The sequence below is a fragment of the Sceloporus occidentalis genome, unplaced genomic scaffold (assembly GCF_023333645.1).
Source record: "Sceloporus occidentalis isolate IW3139 unplaced genomic scaffold, rSceOcc1.0.p SCAF_47, whole genome shotgun sequence".
Classification (NCBI taxonomy): Eukaryota; Metazoa; Chordata; class Lepidosauria; order Squamata; family Phrynosomatidae; genus Sceloporus; species Sceloporus occidentalis.
In genome coordinates this window covers 4,897,570-4,923,265 of record NW_028317027.1, presented here as the reverse complement: position 1 = coordinate 4,923,265, position 25,696 = coordinate 4,897,570, and the positions used below count along the sequence as shown (strand labels likewise).

Sequence of the window (25,696 nt, the reverse complement as noted above, 5' to 3'; positions counted from 1 at the left end):
TCAATTAGGAGTTGAGTACACAGGCGTTTAAGATCCTTAAAAACATAACATGGTGATTATAGTTCATTTAGAGTAAAGGAATGCACATTAAAGGCCACCAACGTATCACTTGATTTGAGTAATAGTATTTTAAATGGCTTGTATAGTGGTTTTCATATGTCAATACATTAATTTGTTCTGCATGCCTCATCGCACATTACTATTAAATATGCATATGGCAATGGAGTATCTCAATTGTGTGTCTAACCATATTTTGTAACTTTCATTACAGTTACTTCAGCTTGAAAGGATACGTACCAGAAAACTCAGAGCAGGCCAAGCCATGAAACCAAACTTGAAACAATGGAAACAACTTATGCTATGTGGTATCTGCGCTTGGGGTCTCCTCTTTTTCGTGATATTCATCTATTTTACAGACAGCAACTCGGTGGAACCGGTGCCAAGTTCCTTTTCTTACATAGATGCTAAAAAACTTTTACCAATTCAAGGTAAGCAGAGGGCCATAATGGGAGCACACCAGGATCAATCACTATCATATGCTATTGACGACAGTGACCTCCTTAATGAAGATGTTGTAGATTCTTTTAAATTAGGCCCGGATAGTATTAAAAATATGGTTGATATGGAGCATTATTTTGAGAGGGAAGATGAGTTTATCATTTCAAGGAAACTAGAAACCCCAGTTAGAAGGTATCATGGAGATTCCAGCCAAGATAATTTTCATGCCAGTATTCATTCAGCTGCTGGGAGGATGCCAGTATGGAATGGTGGAAGATATCGCCAAGGTGCCCATGCACATCTCAGAAAAAACAGAAGGAATGCACGAAAGAATCAACATATGTTTGATGAGTCAGACGACTGGAATGGATTTTCATCATCCATGTCCAAATCCTTTTTACAGAAACTTTGGAAGGGTAATGTGTCTTCAAAGATGTTAACTCCTCACCTGCAGAAAGCTAGGAGGGAATACCTTAGGGCGAATAAGCTCGGAGTTACTTTCACAGGCAAGCATAACTCAAGGAAATTGACTCCACAAGAACTCCTTTGTGAATTAAAGAAGAGAGCTCATGTGAGGACATTGGATGGCAAGGAGGCTCCCTTTTCAAATTTGGGATGGGAAAAGTATTTTCCACGAATACCACTGAGCAAATTATATCAACAAGGATTTTCATCTTGTGCTGTAGTTTCATCTGCTGGTGCAATACTTAACTCCTCCCTCGGAGTAGAAATTGGTAAGTTTGCATTTTATGTACATATCCCTTTTCCTTGTTTGCATGTCTCCATCTACAAGTGTGTAGGATACTTAGCACTTTTGTGAATTCAAAGCAGGATTGTTTTTAAATTTTGCAGATATTGGCGGTGTATTTTATTTTAGTTGCTGCTATTTGTTAAGTATTTCCAAAATCCTTGTCATGAGCCCCCTATTTTTTTCTTTATATTTTGATTTCTCAAAACAAAGTGCTCTCTTCATTAAACAGTTGTAGGTCACCTATATTTAGATGAAAATTGGCATTTATGCATATGCAATGCTGGTTGTTTCCCTCCATATGTATAGATAAACTGATAAGTTTAAATTTGTATAGTAAATAAACCGTAACATTTTGTAGTACCCGCTATGCCTAGCAATTTTCATTACAGTAAATATTTATTTACTTATCTTACTTGGGTCTTATTGGAATGTTGGCACATGGTTATCCAATTAGCATTGGTTCTGCCTATTATAAGATGTGCACAAACGTTGTGCAATACTCATTACCATTTTATTTTAACTTACCTTCTTTTATGATTGTGAGACATCAGTCTGGTTTTGGCAGGTAATACTCTTCAGTATTTTCTACCCACTTTCCCCATTAAGGGATAGTCATGCATTCTAGATTATTTTAAAAAATCAGCTCTCTGGTTTTACAAATCACAATTAAGGTAAGAAAAGTTATTACACATCTGTGACTTTAAATCTTAGGAGAGAGAGGTAAAACTGGTAAGAGGTTTGGTAAATACATTGCTACCTAAGAAAACAACACTATAGGATCATTGCAGAAGGGGAATGATGGACATTTTTTTGGAGAGTTGTACAAAATGACAAAATTACCAAATCTGTTAAATTTGCAACTTGTACAAATCTGTACAAATAGTCTAATTCTATTACATTATGTACCTCACACACATAATATGTGGCCCATGTGACAAGGAGCAGTTGGGGGGGGGGATTTTCCAAAGTAAAGTTTGCTGTTTCCATTGAGTACAGTCTAAGATTTAAGATTAAGCTAAAAACACTAATATGTATATAACATATTTATCTAAAATGATAGTGTGATGAAAACCATAGCCAGAGTTCCTAATTACAGTTCTTGTTTATGTAACTTGCTATGAAAGCACTCAGATTGATAGCTTACACTGTAAGTAAAAAGAAGACTGTATTAAATGTTTTTATTCTATTGAAGATTGTAAAATAAATATCAATTTATTGGCCTGCTTCTGGCATTGAAAAGGCTAATGAAATTGAAAAGCCACAGAAAAAGTGCTTGCACAGCTGTAAAAAGCCCCAATCACGAAATTTGTTTCTGCAAAAATAGCTTCAGGGGCTGGTCTCCAAAGGGTTTCTTCTCAAGGGATATAATATGCCAAATCAAATTTTTATGTTTTATTTTCTTTTTACCATCCTTTTTTGTGGGGCTGAGATCCAACATTCTACAGTGTTTAACATTTTTTTATCCTTTGGCAAATTCCTTTTTTTATTTTACTGGCTACAATAAATATCACTTAAGTTTATTTCATTGTTTTGCAATAACCAGTTTGCTAGTTGCATTGCCTGTTTGTTGAACCCAACAACAATGGTAGTTTTTAAAATCTCTTCCACAGGAATTGATATGCACATTCATAAGACAGCCAGTTGTTTTTCCTCATGCTGAGTCATGGCTTCTCAACATACATGTAGCCATCAAGGCAAGCATAATAGTATATTGACTTAAGCACAATTGGTACTACGTGTTTGAAGTTCTACTTAAAATACCACGGTTTACATAGAAATTAGACATGTGCAATTGGACCACTTTCGCATCCGTGTCTCGCATCTTCTTGTTAAGCACATTCTTGTTCTCCTTTCTCCTCTCTTCTATTATCTCTTTTTTCTCTTCTTTCATCGTCCACATCTCTGCAGACATAACCTCCCAGCAAATTTTCGCCAATGTGGCGGAGCTACTGGTGATGTCCTCTCCCTCCAATCCTGCTATCAGGGTGAAGACATCAACATCACCAGAAGCTACGCCATTTTGGCAGAAGTTCACACATATTATTAATTGTTTTATATAACCCCATATTCCGTAGTCCTGTACAATGTGTAGACAGGTAACAAGTAGTATCTAACATAATAATTTGACTTAAAGAAACAACAGGTGAGGAGGGAGCTGCTCAACCAAGCTTACAGTCTAGAGGTTAATATAGCACAAAATGGCAGAGCTTCCAGTGACATCCTCTCCCGATTCTCCAGGAGCTCTTTTGGCAGAAGTTCACACGAGGTTATGTTATGGCAAAATGGAGGAGCTTTCGTTGATGACATCTCCACGATCCACCAATCAGGAGGAGAGGACGTCATGGGAAGCTCCCCCATTTTGACAGACGTTTATACAGGGTTATCTTAGGGCAAGATAGCGGAGTTTCCAGTGAGGTCCTCTACCTGACCTTCCAATTTTGGCGGAACTTCGCCGGGAGGTTATATCTGCAAAGGTGCAGAGGACAAAAGAAAACAGAAGAACAAGAAGATGCAAGACATGGAAGCAGAGCTCCTTTGTTTTCGTCCGTTTCATGGGGGGTCTGGCATCAATTTTAGGTATATGTGGAAAATGCTGAAGAATTTAAACTGATATTCCAAGGGTAACACATTTAATTTAATATACATGTAATTTACAGAAATTAGATCGTCAAGCTGACTCATAAAAGATTTATCGGACTTTCATTCTAGTCTCCTATCTGTCTACCATGGCCAAGCAGTCATGGTTCCACAGAGGTTCTGTATGTTCTGATTCTTCTTTCTCAACTGCAACACAGAACTCTCCTTGTGTTCAATGCTGTTAACATCCCCCATGTTGTTGACCTTTTTGATCAATTCCCTTGCATTGTTGGTTCTTACTTTAGACCTTCTTGGTTTTAAGTGTGAATATCTTTAAAACTGTGTGGTAGTTGACCCCACTCCCCATTAAAACTCTCAAAGACCCGCACAGCCTAGGCTCTTCCACTCACAAATCACAGGTGGCTCTTATCTAGTAGACTTTATCGGACAAACAATAACAATAGTAATAGTGTGTACCAAACTGACGGTAGTATAGGTAAATTGGTATGTACCACATAGGAAGTCTGAACCAGGAAACATTTTTTATGAAATTTAGAGCTAATTCTAAATTTACTGAGTTTTTTCTAAATGAAGAAACTATTACAGGTTACTTTATAAAGCAAAAATGCAAAAGTAATATGTTATATATAACATATTCTGTTTGAATTCCCACTCTATCTAGTCATTTTATACCCCAAAATCCAATATGCATGTTATGCAGCTGTGTCACAGTGATTGTTGCAGATATGGGCATGCCCTGAATGCTTATCATTTCTACTACATTTATATAAGTCATATAAAAGAATCCTGTCATTTAGCCTTAAGGAAGCCGCAACCCAAACTGTAATTTGTTTGCCATTTGATTGTGTCCAAATGGTTTTTGGAACACCTAAATATCTCACTGGGCAAGAAGCAAGTAACCATCCTATCTAGAGGTTTCTCCGGATGTGCACTTTTGCGTCTATTTTTTTTCCGCTTGACACAAATGAGTCACTCTTAAATGCCTGTGATAGATTAGAGCTGCCATCATTATCAGGGAGCTTGAAAGGCTACAGAAAAACAAGCTAAGGTTCAAAGATCCAGTTTACCTCACATTCTGTTATACTGTGTTTTAGTACACATGAAGTATACATAATTCATTCAAAGTCACAGCTCGATTTAAAATACAAATGCTTAGATTTGGATGTCCAAGACATTTTTTTGTTTTGATCATATAGGCTAAATGATTCATACTCATTGGGTAACTGTTTTCCTTTCAACGCACATAGACCTAGCTGGGTAGGAAGTAAATACAGGGCTGGGCCAAGGTACTGTGCTGCCATGCTCACGCATAAATGTATCCATACTCATACAGATCCATGCTCACACACACATCCATGCTCAAACTCACACACATACAGATCCATGCTCACACATAAACACATATCCATGCTTACACACACATCCATGCTCAAAGTCACACACTTACACATACACATGCATGCTCACACATAAACGCATACATTCATGCTTGCACACAAACACATATACATCCATGCTAACACATAAACACTTAAACATTCATGTTCATATACACACACATATACATCCATCCTCATACACACACATACACGCTCACACATACACACTCACAAACACCATGCTTACACAAACATATTCATCCTCAAACACACACTCATACATGTTCACATACATTTGCACATACAAATCCATGCTCACACATACACATCCATGTTCACTAACCAACATTTACACATACATGCCAATACACACACATACACAGCTTTCTCTCTGGCTGTGAGCTGTCTCGTGTTTAACCATAGGGTCATGAAACCTTACGTTACTTGACCTGCTACACTCCTGCCTCCCAGGCTCCCCCACAGTATGCAACTACATCTGGTGCAGTTCCACTAAAGGGCAGAGCATCCAGGCACACCCTATTCCCCAGTAGGAGGAACAAAGGAGAGGTTGTCCCTATGGCTCTGCCTTTTGCGGAAGTGCACAAGAGGCCAAAATAATGCAGATAGATTTGTGGAGAAAGATGTGCAAAAAATGCTCGATTCCCCTGCACAAATCACACTGAGATCACAAAGCAAGTCTCCATAGATTTGCATTGGGGATTGTAATGTGTGTGATCGGCCAGTAGCAGTGACTGCACGATCAGGCATTCCTTATGTAATGGCTTAACAGTGTTCGCGCCAGCAGCCCTAACAAACAATCAGCCATTAGCCTTATCTTCCACTGCAGTAAGCACATGAATAGGGTCATGAATGTATGTGATATTAATGAATTGGGTAACAGAAAAAAATGTAAGGTGCCCTACAACAAATATAAATGTGCCACAGATAGAAAATATATGTATATTTGCCAGACAGAGATGGGTTGAGAAAGAAAGTATTACATATATATTTTATCATAAAAAATATACCTTTTTAATGTGATATTTTATTATTAAAAATACATGCTACTGATGGTTACTTTCTGTGAGCTGGTGGCTTATGAGTGCACAAAATTGTGTCTGTCCCACAAAAGACAGGTCATATGGCAAGTATACGCAATATTTGTCCCCAGCTTCCCAGTCACATATACGGCCCCAAACAGCTTAACAGTGCCAATGTGTAATGTCTGTAGAAAAGGATCCCACAAAGCAGGGTAGGTCAGGCCTCAGTCAACAACACAGCGTGAACTTAAGGCAGGAGAACCGCAGGAGACAAGGTCAAGTGAGCCGGGTCAGAATCAGAGGACAATATCAGAGCCGAATCAGAATCTAGAAGCCAAGTCATAACAAGCCAGGTCAACAGAACCAGGAGCGGAGCCAAATCAGTAACCAATAAGCGAAGTCAAGGGCAAGCCAGGTCAAAACATGTTAAACACATCAAAATCAAGCAGGAGCACAAACTTACACCAACCTGGAGCAAAAAGGAGGTATGTGAGGTCACCAGAGTGTGAGTAGCGATCACGTGACAGGGAGGCGTGTGGTCTTCCTCAAGGGCTGCGAGGTAGCAGGTTGGGAGCTGGTGCCCACTACCTTAGAACATTTGTGGCAGGACGGGAAGGTCACCAGAGGGAGTCCCGCTGCAGTAGACCTCAAAGGGTAATGGGACCAGAGCAGCATGGGACGGCCATGAGGGTAAGTCCTGACACAATGTTGTGCCCAAATAGCTTGCGTCTGCTACCCTGTCCCCAAACAGCTTCCCAGTGTCATCTTTGCCCCAAACAGCTTGTCACTTGCCAGTGCCAACTTTGTCTACAAACAGCCAATCATTGTCATCTTTCTCCCCAAACATCTTAACAGTGACATCTTTGTCCCCAAGCAGCTTCCCAGTTCCACCTTTGTCCCTAAACAGCTGCCCATTGCTAACATTGCCCCTGAACTTTTTCCTATTGCCAACCTTGTCCCCCAACAGCTTCCAATTGCCATGTCCCAAAAAACAGCATCCCATTTACAACCTTGTCCCAAACAACCCATCACCTTGATTATTTGGCTCCTGCTGCCGCACCTGTGCTGCCCACAAACATTATTAAGTGGTGCTGGAGCTGCCAACAACAATTATTGAGCAGGCGGGCTCAATTATTTTTTGAGACAGACATCAACTTTACATCCGCCTGAAAAAAATTGAGCTTGTCCACTGAGAAATTTTCATTGTAAAGTGCTGCCGCCAGATACAAGCTCTGCTGAGAGCTATGATTCTGGGACACTGCACTGTTCTGGACTGAGGCAGATTGAGTGTGGTCACCCTTCTGTGAAACTGTACAAAAGATTTGTTTCACCGTGTGTATAAGCGGATATATTTAGGTCAAAATCTACTAAAAGAAAAATTGTTTCAATAAAAGTGTAATCTCAATATTGTAAAGGATAGAAAACAGAATAGTCACAGGATGGGTAGTAGACAAATTTATTTTATCCCACCACAGTTTCTGATTCTCCTATGTCTGACGAAACTATGTATCTTATCGATGATACAAGAACGCCACAATTGATTACATTTACTTGCATGTGCTGCATAATTTAATGGCCGTCCTTTACTGTGTTTGAATCAGATGCGGCAAAAAGAGATAAACCACAATCTTTCATGCTTTGTCAATGTGTGTTAGCATCCGTTGATACTTGCTGGCAATACACTAACTAAAGTTATTTTCTAAGAAATATCTGTACTTACGAAGTGAAGTATGCAAGTGGGAAAATGCTTGCTGGAAACAGTTTAAATCAATTGCTTTGTGATCAGATCAGAAGTGACATCTTCAAACAATAGCATGTATATACAAGCGAGGGTCTGTGATTAAAAAATAGCTCTGGACCTATTTTTATTGTGCTGAGATGCTGGGAAGTAATGGTAAATAAATTCTAGAAGACATGGACAGATCATTTTTTTTGAATCAACACAGTCAGCAGATTGAAGGACATTTAAAAAAGTTATTTAACATCTGCCAGGAGTGTGAATGAGTGCATGTAATAAATCTTGCCTTATACAATATTTAACAAATGGTAGACTGAGAAATAAACATAAATAAATCATTAATTAATCATTAAACAGTCATGATTATGTACATCCATTTTGCTAGAAGCATAATTAATAACTAATGATAAGTGTGCAACCATTTATCTGATGATAAACATTTATTATGTGAGCAACTACCTGTTTGGCTCTAGGCACAGATGTTATTCTCTGTTATTCATGTTTTCATGGTTCATGCATATGGGGGTCCATTTTTAATTTAATGCAAGTTAATAATTTAACTCTATCCCCAGCTGCTTCTACTGAAAGCAGGGAGCATACCTCAATATGCTTATTGCACATGTATGCTGTTTGAACAATGATGTTTTGCTAGCATATGTGGAATTAAATGCTGCTTCAATGACTTCAGCTGGAGTTCTACTTTTTCCTTAGGTGAACAGGGAGAGCAATGTATTTCTGTTTAATGTACTTATCCCTCTAAGCAGTAGGAGTTTTAAGGTCGCTTACATGTTTGTATGGTCCAAAATGTACATGTAAAAATATGTAAATTTACTTGAACTAATAGTCTACGCACATTTTTGAATCCCCTAGTAGATATTGTTTTCTGTTGTATGTAGTTTTTGTATGGTCATCACAAACCATGCATTTTCTCCACATTACCATTACTGTAAAATTAGGCGACTGAGCCAAGCATCTTCTGCCTTTGGCCTCTTTATGCATATGGTGTAAAGATGTTTAAATTCAGAGTGCTTCTTTGAAGAATGTATTTTAAATCTGTTAGTGTGCAGAAGAATACTTCCTTTTAATATGGCTAAAAATATTTGTAATGTTCTGAGATTCCTTGCCAGTGGTGATGCATTAGTATGGTCTACGCCAGGGGTAGGCAACTTTCGGCTCTCCAGGTGTTGTGGACTACATCTCCCTTGATGCTTTGCCAGCATTATCACTGTAAGAGCATTATGGGAGATGTAGTCCACAACACCTGGAGAGGCGAAGGTTGACAACCCGTGGTCTACGCTAACTTCTTATTTTGATCTTCTTAAGAGAATACATTTCCAGAAGTAAACTGGAATACACTCCCAGCTATAGCATTTTGATTGTACAATACAGTTTATCTTCATTAAATCGGAGAGCTGCAATTTCAATAACATGAGTTGTAGCTAGTTTCCTACACATTATGATGCCCCTATACTAGAAACAGAGAGTTTAAAATAATAGAAATAATAATGTCCTATAATTTGTGGCATGAGCCTGAACAGTTGTACTTATTTGTTTTCCTTAAATTTTATATGTTAAGCGAACACAACGGATGTGATTTGCTAAATATATTTAAAACAATGAGATAACTAATTAAAAAAATCCATGAAGGGAAACTTCTGCATGGCTTTTCACATGACTGCAGTGTGTGTTTCTAATTTCTGAATAGTATCTGTACCTGTGTACTCTCTGTGTAAAGCTTAGCTATCAGTGTAGGATATTATACAGTTCTACAAATATAATCAGCTCCCAGACTATGAATATTGACTTGAATATTTACGTCTACCCAATCATGACGAGAATACCTACTTCTCCAAATCTGCAGTCTCTTTTAGAATTATTCTCCTTAACCTCATCCTGCTTTATAAATGAAATTCTGTTCATAAACATCGGCTCTTTATCCTGGTGTGTATATATTTTCATTTTGTTTCTCAATGAAACAGTGAGATGTTGAGATCATCACGTATCATAAAAAGTCCGGAACCTGCTGCCATGGATGACATTCCTGACCTCACTGTTTAGGGGATAGTTTACATAAAAACAAAAGAATTTCCATTCTCTGACTTGTGTATCATTGAATGCCCTATGTAAAGCATAATTAAATTGGTGAGATGATCTTCAAGAAAACTATATATTATATGCGAATATCCTGGTCTTTTGGCAGGAAAATGTCATTAGTTTGGACCTTCCTTCATAATGCACGGTGAAGGCTACAGTATAAGCTAGAATAATTGATCTCATCTACAAACTCACAGTTGAGCGAATGGGGCCCATAAAAGCTAATGTTCCATTTGTGGAAAATCTAAAATACTGGATGCCAGTAACAGATTTTTGGCAAAGTAACAAGCGTCCAACACAAGTACCTTGCTGTGCCCTTCAGTAGATCGACTAGCTTTCATAAATGTCAGCCACATAAAATATCTGCTCCTTTTTCCCTTGTCGTAAGTAACAATAATACTTGTGTTTTGCCTTATTCAAAGAGTTATGTATATTTTTAGTGTTACTTTCTTTAAACAAGCTTTGTTTATTTTGAGTAGGATTTTTGTATATTATGAGTGCAGCTAGCTCAGTATGACTATCACAGCTGTCGTTAATGGATTATACTGATGCATTGCCAGTTCATTAAGCATTGAAGGGGGTTAATGGAAATCATGCACTGTGCTTGTATTCCCATGTGTTCTCATTTTATTACTTTTCACTCACTTAAGTGCTTTACAAGTTTATATCTATCTTTTTTGTATCCTTAGATGCCCATGATGCTGTGCTAAGGTTTAATTCTGCCCCAACACGTAATTATGAAAAAGATGTTGGAAACAAAACCACCATGCGGATTATAAATTCTCAGGTAAGCTTTTTGTTCTGTTTGTACTTAGTGTGAAAAGAATAATCGTATGTAAAGAGAAGAACTGTATATTAACATTGCATATTCAATATAGGACTGAATTAGGACCTCCATGAGCCTTGTGAATGCATTTCACCCATCTACCTGTTATGCTACAGCAGTACCTGATGTTCTTAAGATACATGATTTTTCAGAGTTTTAACTAATGGAGGAATATACACAACACTCTTATATACCCTTCTGCCATTCATGTGTTCCCTGAACAGGGGGGAGGGTGTTTGAAGGTAAGTTAAATATGTAAAGTTCATGATATCAGTATACAATATGACTTGCCAACCCTAGTTAGCTACTGCCACAAGAAAAGCTGTAGTACCTTACTGTAGATAGATCTCCCTGGATAATGAAATTAAGAAATGTCCCCATACAAGCTACAGATTATGCACGAGTCCCTAAAATAGATAATCTGTCGAATCATTTCTAATCTATCACCTGTCTCGCCCCAATGCCAGCAGTAAACTGGTATTAAAGGAGGTGGTTTAGGGCCAGGTGAATAGGAAAAAGATCCCAAGTACCTGTCAAGTGAAACTCACCTGTAGCAACAGGCAGCCTATCACTATGAAGCACATAAAGGAATATAAAAATACGCTTGATTGTAGCATGTCTTTCTGTGATGTATGTTATACAATGGCTTGATTACATATACAGCTCCTTTTATGTTCAAATATATGTGTAGCTCAATGTAATTTACCCATCATTTGAAATGTATAGTGAGTGCCGTTTGTGGTAGTTAAAAAAAAGCATTTTGAAGAAATGATTTCAATTGAGACAATATTTTTACCTTTTTTGTGTGATTTACATGTCTTTTGTAATAGATCAGGGGTGTCCAAGTTTTTTCTGCAGTGGGCCACTTCATCAGAATTGTATACGTGCGTGGGCCGCACTCGTTTTTCACTGAGAGAAAATATGGCCTTTAATAAAATATGCAGATTAAAAATAAAGTAAATTACACAAAACCTTTACTTTTCCTCTCACTGATTTCTGGGCCTAGAAAGTGTTGTGACTACAAATTCAGGATTCTGGATAAGTAAAAATGAAATAGTTCTATTTATCCTAGGGATGCACTGAAATGAAAATTCTGGACCAAAACTGAAAATTCAGGGTTCACTTAGCCGAAAACGAACCCCCACCTTTACAAATAATAAAAAATCCCACATCCCACATTAACAATGTTAATATATATATATATATATATATATATATATTATGATTGTTAACAGCAATCTCAGGCATACCCAGATTCCAGCATGTACCAGCATGTACTGGTTGGCTGGGCATGATAGGAGTGTGATTGCTGTCAACAATCATATATAAATTAATATTTTTATTGTATTTTTTGTCCAATTTTGGTGTGTTAACCACGCTTTTATTAAAAGTAAGTAACACACCACAATTAGACAAAAAAATTCAACAGTATGACTTGGCATGATAGGAGTGTGATTGCTAACAGCAATTGCTGCTTATTCTTTTCTCTGTAGAAGTGGCAGCTGTGAAATTTCAGATGTAAAAGCCAGTGAAACTTGGCTGCAGATAACAGTCAATACACAAACGGCTTTTGAAAATATACCCCCAAACATAATATCATTAGGGGAAGACTCATGGTACTTTACTTCACTGGGATACTGACACAGACCTAACTTTGTATCTGTAACATATCTAATCATCCTCAAAATAATTACGTAGTTACATAGGCTGAAAAAAGGACACGCGTCCATCCAGTTCAGCCTTTCCCGCATCAGTTAATTTCCGTTGATCCAAAAGAAGGCAAAAAAATCCAGTTTGAACCCCTTTCAATTTTGCAACAAACTAGGGAAAAAATTCCTTCTAAAGTCTAATGATAATCCCTTAGCAAAACCTATTATCATATTATCATTATCAGGCTGTGTGCCATTGCTTTAAAGTGAAAAACCTAAAAAATAAAATATATTGATACGATTGTATAGAAGACTGTAAAATGATCAGCTGTGTTGTATGATGGAACAATACTGACTCCATGTGGCCACTGCTTTGCACATTGTCCATTATTAATGACAATCAAATAAAGCAGATCTGAGGCCTGTTTCTAATCAAACCCACCTACAATGGAATACATTTAACAAACATGTTAGAAATGTCTGTTTGTTGTAGAAGAGAGCAATGCTCCCTCACATCTGCATTTTCCGCATTATGTACCTATTTTGTAGCAAAAAACCTGCTTATTTGTTAATCTTTCACAGGCACTGTACGGTGTGTATCAGGCAATAATTTGCTTTATTTAAGAAACAAGAACATTTTAACCAATATTGTATTTTAAATACACTGACTGAAATTTTAAAATATGGATACAAATCATACCATTCAAGTTATTACTGAAAAGTGAGGTATTTTACGGTTCAGTGGTAAAGACAAGAAAATTGCCCATTTGTGATAACCAAGACTCTATAAGGCTACCCACTGTTTGACATGGAAAGAGAAGTCAGTACTGATTTTACTGTGAAGTCAAATTAACAGAAACTAAATACATTAAGGTGACAAAATACAAACCAGAAGAATCAGAGGGAATTATTAAAATATTATAAACACTGTACAGTGAAGGAAAAAATTATTTTATCCCCTGCTGATTTTGTACGTTTGCCCACTGACAAAGACATAATCAGTCTATAATGTTAATGGTGGGTTTATTTGAACAGACAGAATAACAACAAAAAATCCAGAATAACGCATTTGAAATAAGTTATAAATTGATTTGCATTATACTCAGTGAAATAAGTATTTGACACCTTTGCAAAACATGACTTAGTATTTGGTGGCAAAACCCTTGTTGGCAATCTAGGTCAGATGTTTCTTGTAGTTGGCCACCAGGTTTGCACACATCTCAGGAGGGATTTTGTCCCACTCCTCTTTGCAAATCCTCTCCAAGTCATTAAGATTTTGAGGCTGACATTTGTCAACTCAAACCTTCAGCTCCTTCCACAGATTTCCTATGGGACTAAGGTCTGGAGACTGGCTAGGCCACTCCAGGACCTTAATGTGCTTCTTCTTGAGCCACTCCTTTGTTGCCTTGGCCGTGTGTTTCAGGTCATTGTCATGCTAGAATACCCATCCACGACGGCTGAGGGAAGGAAGTTCTCACCCAAGATTTGATGGTACATGGCCCCATCGATCGTCCCTTTGATGCGGTGAAGTTGTCCTGTCCCCTTAGAAGAAAAACACCCCAAAGCATAATGTTTCCACCTCCATGTTTGACAGGCCAGATGGTGTTCTTGAGGTCATAGGCCAAATAGCTCGATTTTGGGTCTCATCTGACCACAACACTTTCACCTGGCAAACTTCAGACGGGTCTGTACATGTGCTTTCTTGAGCAGGGGGACCTGGCGGGCGCTGCAGAATTTCAGTCTTTCACGGCGTAGTGTGTTACCAATTGTTTTCTTGGTGACTATGGTCCCAGAGATCATTGACAAGATCCTCCCATGTAGTTCTGGGCTGATTCCTCACTGTTCTCATGGTCATTGAAACTCCACAAGGTGAAATCTTGCATGTAGCCCCAGACCGAGGGAAATTGACAGTTATTTTGCGTTTCTTCCATTTGTGAATGATCACACAATTGGCGGTGGTCTTGTAGCCCATTGCAGCCTTGTGTAGGTCTACAATCTTGTCCCTGACATCCTTGGACAGCTCTTTGGTCTTGGCCATGGTGGATAGTTTGGCATCTGATTGATTGCTTCTGTGGACAGGTATCTTTTATTCAGGTAACAAACTAAGATTAGGAGCACTCCCTTTTAGAGAGTGCTCCTAATGTCAGCTCATTACCTGTATAAAAGACACCTGGGAGTCAGACATCTTGCTGATTGATACGGAAATCAAATACTTAGTTTACTTAGTAGAAATCGATTCAAAACTTATTTGAAATGCATTGTTCTGGATTTTTTGTTGTTATTCTGTCTCTCACTGTTCAAATAAACCTACCATTAAAATTATAGACTGATCGTGTCTTTGTCAGTGGGCAAACGTACAAAATCAGCAGGGGATCAAATAATTTGTTCCTTCACTGTAACACAATTTTAAAACTAGTGATAAAAAAAAGAACAATGTATACTTTTCCAACTGTAAATATTTACCTTTTTTGATGAGCTATAGAGACCTGGAACACTCATATCTGGTTTAGTTGTCTAGCATCTACATTCATCACTACAGTATACAAACAATGCTTAATTTCTGTAATCCCAGATTCTTACCAACCCAATCCATCACTTCGAGGACAGCTCCCTGTACAAAGATGTCACTTTAGTTGCTTGGGATCCTTCGCCATACTATGCAGATCTCCACATGGTAAGATATTGTGCTCAGTATACATATACATAAGAACTTAATATAAAGCCTAATCATCTGAGATATTTGGACCAACACTGATTGCTATGTTATATATTAACAGTTTGTGGTCTGCAATAAAATACAACTTTATGTTCAACCCACATTTATGTATTGTATTTAAAAGCATGATATAGCCGGTGTGGCTTGTCAAGAGTGGAGGGGTATAAGCCAGCTCAAACTATGTTTCCACATGCTTCCTTAAGCACACTAAATTTATAGACTGTAGGGTAGAGTAAGGTAAGATCTTTATGAGGTAGGGCGCATATACTTATACTATCTCATATTTCCTTCTGAAGAAAGCTTATGAAACCATACTTTAGCATGCAGCTGCCTACTGGATACATGCAGCTACACTCTACAAAAGTTTTGGCAACTTGACATAGTTTTGATCACCAAAAAAACTACCATCTCCTACAGAACTCATGTCTTCAGTGGAAAAAAAATCTCATCTTCATTGTTGTCAATTACAGTTTATTTGTTAAGCATGTGTTGATCCTAATGTAAATAAGGTTGTGTGTAATTTAATTAACTTGCTAAAGGTCAGCGTCCTCATGCCTGGCTGAATATTTGTGTGACCCAGACAATATTTGATTGTATTCTTCTGACCATATCTTGTGTTATTTTAGTGGTACCATAAACCAGACTACAATCTGTTCCCCCCATATGAGCAACATCGTAAAAAGAATCCAGACCAGCCGTTTTATATTCTTCACCCAAAGTTTACCTGGGAACTGTGGAAAATCATTCAAGAAAACAGCAACGAGAAGATACAGCCAAATCCCCCTTCCTCTGGTTTTATTGGTAGGTGTGTTTAGCATATTGATTAGTAACATACTTGAATTAAAGCACAATACTATTATTAGGTGGAACCTTGAGTTCAATTTGAAATGGCTCCTATTGATTGAAAAGTAATTATACTGCACAAAATTAAAGCTCTTCATCACAGAAACAAGTGCAAAGATGGAAAAGTCCGGCCTTCATATGGACATCAATTAACATTTAACAAGGTCACAATGCCCAAGGGTACATTAAAATGCAGCAAGATTTAAAGAACCAAGTTACAGATTAAAGTTTACGTGCTCAGTAATACTGAAAGTTTATTGTGTGAACGGTACTTAAGTAATGTTGCAGAGAGAACTTTAGCACTGTTTTCTCTCAAGGATAACGTTTCACATCCTTTGCTATAAATAATGAAACTTCATATTTATAAATAATAAAGCTTGTATTAAAGCACTGTGTGTTCTATAGAGGTTCATTTAAGGAAAAGTCATGCATTTTTTCTGGAGTCACTCACTGCAGTCACCTGAGCCCTGTATAATATTTTAATGTGAAACACTGTGCAAAACGGCTTGGCCTCACCTGTATATATACACTCACTGGCCACTTTATTAGTTACACCTTGCTAGTACCAGGTTGGACCCCCTTTGCCTTCAGAGCTGCCTTCGTTCTTCGTGGCATACTTTCTACAAGGTGCTGGAAACATTCCTCAGAGATTTTGGTCCATATGGACATGATGGCATCACGCGGTTGCTGCAGATTTGTCGGCTGCACATCCGTGATGCGAATCCCCCATTCCACGGCTTTCTAAAGGTGCTCAATTGGATTGAGATGTGTTGACTGTGGAGGCCATTGGAGTACAGTGAGCTTATTGTCATGTTCAAGAATTCAGTTTGAGATGATGTGAGCTTTGTGACATGGTGCATTATCCTGCTGGAAGTAACCATCAGACTATGGGTACACTGTGGTCATAAATGGATGGACATGGTCAGCAACAATACTCGGGTAGGCTGTCATGTTTAAACAATGCTCAATTGGTACTAAGGGGCCCAAAGTGTGCCAAGAAAATGTCCCCCACACCATTACACCACCATCCTGAACCGTTGATACAAGGCAGGATGGATCAATCCCATCTGAATGCCGCAGCTGGAATCGAGACTCATCAGACCAGGCGACGTTCTTCCAGACTTCCATTGTCCAATTTTGGTGAGCCTGTGCCAATTGTAGTGTCAGTTTCCTGTTCTTAGTTGACAGGAGCGGCACCCGGTGTGGTCTTCTGCTGCTGTAGCCCATCTGCGTCAAGGTTCGACGTGTTGTGCATTCAGAGATGGTATTCTGCATACATTGGTTGTAACGAGTGGTTCTTTGAGTTACTGTTGCCTTTCTGTCATCTCGAACCAGTCTGCCCATTCTACTCTGACATCAACAAGCCATTTTCGTCCACGCAACTGCTGCTCACTGGATATTTTCTCTTTTCGCACCATTCTCTGTAAACCCTAGAGATGGTCGTGTGTGAAGATCCCAGTAGATCAGCAGTTTCTGAAATACTCAGACCAGCCTGTCTGGCACCAACAGCCATGCCACGTTAAGTCCCCTTTCTTCCCCATTCTTATGCTTGGTTTGAACTTCAGCAAGTTGTCTTGACCTCATCCACATGCCTTAATGCATTGAGTTGCTGCCATGTGATTGGCTGATTAGCTATTTGTGTTAACAAGCAGTTGAACAGGTGTATCTAATAAAGTGGAAAGTGAGTGTGTGTGTGTATATATATATATATATATATATATATATATATATATATATATATATATATATATATATATACACAGAACATATTTAAGAGTCGGATGACCCAGAAGTAAGTTTAGAATTTAATCACTCCAAGTGCGTGGGATTGTTAATTTCATTATGCAAAATTATATCGTTTGTGTGCCAATATGGCTTTAGGGATTCCAGCCCTTTTCTGTGTAAGAGTGTATTTTCAGTGACATTGTAAATAGTGATATTATAAAAATAATAATTTTCAACAATTTACACTAATCTAAGCTTTTTATATTCTCAACGTATTTTGGAAAAGGAAAAATGCAATAGTTTAATGTTATGGCTTTTTGCCCTGAATTTGGACCAACTAAATATGCAGTAAGTAAGTAGTAGCAGATGGGACAAAAATGAATGCCAAACATTCAGACTACTTATATTATTGTCAGTGTCACACAGAAACAAAAATGTGTCAACAATGTAACAAATTGCAGTCGTTCCAAATTAAACATTTTTTTTTTACAAAAACAGTACAAAAACAATTATGTAATAATTTAAAATGATGCAAATAAAAATAAATAAAAACAGCAATACTGTGTTCATATGAAGGCTGCAAAGAATATAAAATATTAAATATATTTTTATGCTTAGTGGAGACTGATGACAAATAATGCCACAATTCTGGTTTAATGTGTCAAATTACATGTACATTTTAAGACAATGTATACATCAAAACTATATTTTCTGTCTCACATATACAAATGCATACAAAATATGACATTAATGATTTGTTTTTTAAACATGCAGGAATAGAGGTTTGTTCGAAACTGTACAAAACATGTTAACATTTAGAATACTGGTGTATTTCAGACTGTAAAGAAGGAATTACTTTAACAACTGTACATTATCATGCAGCCATAATATACATTTGTGCTCATGCCATACAGCAGCGAAGAAGTAAAGAGAGAGCGGTGTGGGGAGTGTAACAAGTTGTGTGAACATACAAGCCAGAATTGATATGGCCATTGAGTTAGAACACCTTTCCTTTTTCCTTCAGGTATTATCTATGTATTTTTCAGAAAAAAAGAGCAGAATGTCCCTTTAAAATACCTCTTTGTTACTGTACCGGTGGCTGTTGCCCAGTTTCAGGCTTCCAGCACTGTCTGGCACGCTGGACACTTATACATAGGCACTGGGAGCACACTCAGTGAATTTTCCTCTAGCAAAAGAGTTCCAGATTTAACACTGACGGCACATCTCTGTGGCAAAAAGACGCCAGCCTTGACATGTCTCTTTAGATCACACAAAAACACTGCATAGCATGGGGAGACAGAGGGAGGGAGGTAATAACAGCCTGCAAATTGGGCATACATGTACAGGTTTGTAAATATAACTATTTTAATTTAGAATTCTTTTTTAAAGATTCTTTTTGTTAAACATAGGAACTAAGAACAGGTACAGATTCTAATAGAAATAAGGGAAAAAGTCCAAGTTTTTACTAGGAATAAAAGCTTCCTTAAATTACAGCTTCTCTTGAATCAAATAATAATAAAACAAAAAACATTTTTCTGTTTAGTTAAATACTCTACATTTATTAAAGACTGTATTGTTTAATCTTCCCATTTATTACTTTGCAATTGTGTACAGTGATCATCTTAAATTATGACCAATGAAAATCAGGTTTTATGAGTTAGAGATACATAATTTATTATGCAATCCCGTCATGAGGCTATATATATATATATATATATATATATATATATATATATATATATATATATATATAAAAAATTTTTGCATTTTTGTTTCCTACAAATAACTTTCAAATGGAGTCCTTTAAAATTTTGAGTCTAAATATTTTAATAAAATATATGGGTAACTAATTACATACGCATAAGTCTTTATTCTCCCATTTCATTATGTGTAAGTTTACTTGTATTTTACTTTTGATTGTGCTTGCATTACCATTCCCTTACCTTTATTGTTCTTTTAGGCACTATAGTGCCAGGCACATCCCCACACCTTTCCACGTTTCCCAAAGAAATCACAAAGTTTTCCAGGACATGTTTCCTGTTATGACATAATTATGACATCACTATTCTCTTGAGGGAGCATCATAGTGTCCCAAAGAAAGACTGTGTTCCCAGGTATCCAATTGTAAAGCAATGGACTACGTGTTTCTTTTGCTGCACATAAGCCAAAATGTCCACAGTTATTAGGGTAATGATGTTAATGCCCATGAGGCTTTCTGTCTGTACTTTACAAATTGAAATGAAAACCCTAACCTACATTGTACAGTACAAAAAAAATATATGTTTACAGTGAATCCACGATTCCTCAATTTAAGATAAAAAATAAATGGATAATTTGTCTCATATCTGCTAAAGGAAGGCCGTGATACTATTATGTAAATGTACATTTTGCCTTATTCTGTGTCAACCATAAAATCAGGAACACCAAAAACCAAAAATCACCAAAAATCATGTTGTTTTTTGAACACCAAAAACAACATGATTTTCATGAACTCCTATAGCATAAAGTAGTTGGTGATGGGACTTGCAGACACGAGGTGGAAGTGTGTGGTTGGAAGGGTTTCATCACTCACCTACCACAGGTGGCACTGAACCACTCAAAATGCATTCATGTATCTGTATAAAACAGCCATGCCACTTTTTATATAACCCCCCCCCAAAAAAAATGAAAAAAACAGTTTTTATACAAAAACACAGCCAAGTCACTCTGAGTGTTTCAACTCAAACCAAAATGTTTAAAGGCAAGACAGCTTATGTTGAGCATTGTGTGCAGTGCAACTGCCCTTGCTTTATGCATCCCCACATAGTGTGCTTCACTGGTCTCTGAAAAAATGGCACAGCTATCTCTTTACTTCAGATATTGAGGGACATTCACAGAATAACTACTAGACTTGGGCACCAGGGGGCTCTTCGTGCTCGTCTTCGTCAAAAAAAAAATCTTCGTATTCCGCGAATATTCGCCCGTTTCCGTCTTCTCTTCGGGCGAATATTCGTTTTTTCTTCGTTTTTTTCCGGTTAAGGGGTTAATACGGGGTTAACGCGTACCGCAGCAGCTCTGCTGCAACTCTATTGGTCGCCAGCAGGGGGCCTCCTGCTGGGGACCAATGAGCTCACTACCATATATAGCTAATATATTCTCGGGCAGAATATTATGCTACTCAGAGTAAAACCAACAGAGGGCAGCATTCTGTCCGAAGATATATTAGCCATATGTGGCAGTGTGTTCATTTTCATCTATTAATTATTTAAATAAAATATATCCCCATGATCCGCTGGTCTCACCGCTGCAACAGTTAAATGTCCGCACTCGCAGACATTAATTCTGTCGAACTTGCAAACTCTTTTTTTCTATTTATTTTGGGGTTTTTTTTGTATTAAACCATTACACGAAAGGATCATGGGAATATATTTTATTTGAATAAATGCAAATGAGCACACTGCCACATATGGCTAATATATGTTCGGACAGAATGCTGCCCTCTGTTGGTTTTACATTAAGTAGCATAATAACTTTGGATTTCTTTCAAGCATATGGAACAATGCTACTTAATGTAAAACCAACAGAGGGCAGCATTCTGTCCGAACATATATTAGCCATATGTCTTCGGACAGAATGCTGCCCTCTGTTGGTTTTACATTAAGTAGCATAATAAATAACTGGATTTCAAGCATATGGAACCATGCTACTTAATGTAAAACCAACAGAGGGCAGCATTCTGTCCGAACATATATGGCTAATATATGTTCAGACAGAATGCTGCCCTCTGTTGGTTTTACATTAAGTAGCATTGTTCCATATGCTTGAAAGAAATCCAAAGTTATTATGCAACTTAATGTAAAACCAACAGAGGGCAGCATTCTGTCCGAACATATATTAGCCATCTGTGGCAGTGAGCTCATTTGCATTTATTCAAATAATTTACATTCCCATGATGCTTTCGTCTAACAGTTTAATACAAAAAAAACCCAAAATAAATAGAAAAAAAGAGTTTTCAAGTTCGACAGAATTAATGTCCGCGAGTGCGGACATTTAACTGTTGCAGCGGGGAGACCAGCGGATCATGGGAATATATTTTATTTAAATAATTAATAAATGAAAATGAACACACTGCCACATATGGCTAATATATCTTCGGACAGAATGCTGCCCTCTGTTGGTTTTACACTGAGTAGCATAATAACTTTGGATTTCAAGCATATGCTACTTAATGTAAAACCAACAGAGGGCAGCATTGTGTCCGAAGTTATAGTAAGTTATTTATGCTAAGTTAAATGTCCGTACCGGCGACTTTGTTGGTCGCTGGCACTGACATTTAACTGACACAGGGGGGAGACCACTGGTGTCCCTGCTGTGTCAGTTAAATGTCCGTACCGGCGACTTTGTTGGTCGCTGGCACGGACTTTTAACTGTTGCAGCAGGGTCCCAGGTTGATTTTTTTTTTCTGCCTAGCAACTAGTGGTAAAGGGCCGTGCGAGTGAGCCTATTGGTCGCTTGCACAGCCCTTTACCCTACGGATTTCTGCTCCCGTTATCCAACGCAGCATCGCAGGGGTTAACGGGAGCGGAAATCAGGAGTTAAAAAGGCCGTGCGAGTGAGCCCTATTGGTCACCTGCAGGGTCTTCCTCTGGCATCAACCAATTGGTTGATGCCAGAGGAAGACCCTGCAGGTGACCAATAGGCTCACTCACACTGCCCTGTAACCCCTGACGACGAACCTGCGGATTTCCACTTCAGTCAACTCCCACGATGCCGTGAAGATAAGGTAAGTTAGATGGGGAAGGGACCGGGGAGAATAGTAGACGAAGGCGAAGATTCTTCGTGTGTGAGTCTTCGTCTTCGCCTACGTTTTACCGGCACTGTCTTCTCTTCTTCATGTCTTCGGAACGAACACGAAAACGCACTCTTCGTGTTCGTTTTCATGTTCGCCCGAAGACGAATGCACAAGTCTAATAACTACCATGACTTGGAGCCGAGTATGGGGTGAATGTAGTTTCCAATCACACAGGCAGTTCTGTTTATTCCTTGATCTACTGTTTGCCGACACCTCTGTATAAAGCGTTTATGTAGATGTATTCATGTACCTTTTAACTGTGAACACAAGTTGTTGCTCTTAACCTGACCAGTAGCACACAAACTACATAACATTAATGTTAGTATGTACAGCGGGAGGAGCGCATACACAAAACAGAATGTCTGTATTGTCTCTCTTAGGAAGGGAGGTCCAGTACGTCTGGGTTACACAGTGGACTTAAACATAAATGTCAGGTATAATTATTTTCTCACCATTACGATTTACATACAATTTGCATTTCAAGTATCAGTTAAGTAAAGTGTTAAAGTATGTCACATCAGCCATTCACAGTCATGAGCCAATATAAAGGCTTCTTAGACGCAGTCTGTCCCATAAGTGTACAAACTCATTCCAGATGAGGTACCATTCATGGCATTCCTGTTTGTTTACTGTTCCAAACTAATTGTGATTTTATCAATAAAAACCCTTTTTTGTATTTCTATTTGCCTTATCAATTTTTGACCATAACAAAAACATATTAGCTCACATATTAATATCCATAAAGCTTGCAGAGAACTATACCATTTTATATTTCCCTGGAATGTCCATAAAATAATGGTTGTTCTCAATGTTGAGTCAGTATCTTTTTGGACCTCTTTGGTTCTTGAAACGCACAAATTATAATACCTAACTGGACGAATGCATTGTCACAGAGCTATTTTAGGTGCAGAAATAGAGCTCTCTTTTGAAAGGGGCAGAGTTGGGTCGGACGTTGTCTGCTTGTCTGGCTTTGGAATACAAGGCACCTTTTCCGAGTTCACTGGTAATCTTGTGCCTGCAGGGTCTCCCGCTGTGCTATTGAGTCTTTGATTCAGCTGGATAACAGTCAGATTAGATTGATATTGGGATTTCCCCTCTACTGGTGATTTAGGGTGGCAGTGGAAAAGCAGGAGAAAACACTTATAGAACTGTAGAAAGAAAAGACACAGGGCAATTAGTTATAAACAATTTTATGACATCATAATCATTTAAATATTGAATTACATTCAATATTCTGCATCTGTTTCTTTTCCCCTCTCTGGAAAGTACATTTACATTTTGTTTTTGTCTCATTCTGCCTTTCATTTATGATTAATGTGTGAATAAACGCCTAATATCTCCTCTATTAAGTAATTTTAATATATTTATCCTCAATTCAAAGACACATTGAATAGATGTGATGTTGTGAGCTTTGAGTGATTATATGGTGTCTTTATACAATGCAAATGAGTGATTGAACAGCTTTTAGCACTTCAGCTTTATGCAGGCTGTCGTCCAAGAGCAGCAGACGGGCTGTAGATTGCGCCAAACTCAGCTTGCATGGTCTGCCTGGAATAACAGTAGAGTTTTTATTGACTGGAGTACAAATTCTCTGTCTTGTAATGTAACAGTGCATTCTTCTCACTGTATTGAACACAGCAATATTTTTTTTGTGTTGTATTAAACATTCCTTATTCAATTATGCTGCTACATTTTTAGGATGTTGTGAAATGATGGTAAACATTACTTTTCTTAGATTTTATCTGCATCCGTAAAATGTCATTAGATTTCCTGCCGATAAATATAAAATGTTTGCTGTGACCTTTGGTGCCTTCCATCTCCTCATTCCCACGCTTTGCTAATGGCTCCTGGCACGAGTTTATATGCTATTTACCTTATTTGAATAATGCATAATCTAGCATCTGGACTATTGAACTTTATAGGCCAATTATCCTGAACCCCTGCTTGGCAAACAGAGAGGTGACTGTAAAAATACAAAGGCACACATTTTGTTTCAGGAAATCTCCCACTCCTCCTTGTAAGGACTTTCGTTCTTTAGCCTGGTATGGAACGAACTGAGTTTGATGCTTGTTGTATCAATTAGATAATTATATCACGTTCGGTATGGTTTTCTATGTATTATTTTTCAATTATTCTAAAGATAGGTAGATAGATAAATGATGCCAGACAGTTCCAAAGACACCATTGATTAAGAAAAAAAAATGTGAGCTGTACATTTCACTTCTCATATAGGACCTATGTATATAAAATGCATATGCCTTAATTATATTTTATTTTTTTTAGCTTCTGCAGTATTAATGGGGTTTTTTTTGTTTTTTTTAAGGAATCCTTATAATGATGTCAATGTGCCATAAAGTACATGTATACGAATATATCCCATCCTTCAGACAAACAGACCTTTGTCATTATCATGAGCAATACTATGATGCAGCGTGCACCCTGGGAGCCTATCATCCTCTGCTTTACGAGAAAATGTTTATTCAAAGGTTAAACCAAGGCTCGGAAGAAAGTCTTCTCCGGAAAGGCAAAGTCACTTTGCCAGGCTTAGGTTCAATACAGTGTCCCTCACATGACCAAATTACCTAAGGGCACAGAGTCACTTTCTTGAAAATCATGTGCAATAAGTTGCTACTGCTCTGTCAACAAAAATACTTGAAAATATAATTGGGATCATTGAAGATGGTCATTAACTTTTAACGGACACAGAAATGTCTGTCTAAGCCATTGACTATTTAGAAGTTGTTTGAAATCAAGTGAAGCTTAGCTGATGGGTGTGGAAAGTTGCAAATGTTTGCTAGTTAGGCAGAAAAAAATATTATAATGTGGATCTCGGCGTTGATTTATCTATAACGTGCCATAACTGTTACCATGTTGTTAGGAAGTTGTCAGCTCTCATTATGTATTTTAGACATGAACCAACATTTATCACAGAATGTGTGACCTTGATATTCTGTAGTTGGAATGTGTTAAATTCATGAAATGTTTATGTAGCTCATTATAATAGTTTC

At 37.8% G+C, this 25,696-nt stretch overlaps 1 protein-coding gene across 1 annotated transcript; it reads left to right on the top strand.

Moving 5' to 3' along the window:
* Nucleotides 1-322: 322 nt before the first annotated feature.
* On the top strand, nt 323-25,274 carry LOC149289265 (beta-galactoside alpha-2,6-sialyltransferase 2-like). The gene is made up of 5 exons (XM_089490907.1): nt 323-1,232; nt 10,788-10,885; nt 15,146-15,247; nt 15,916-16,090; nt 25,012-25,274. The coding sequence occupies exons 1-5, from the start codon at nt 323-325 to the stop codon at nt 25,272-25,274; spliced, it is 1,548 nt and encodes a 515-aa protein (XP_089347033.1).
* Nucleotides 25,275-25,696: the final 422 nt, after the last annotated feature.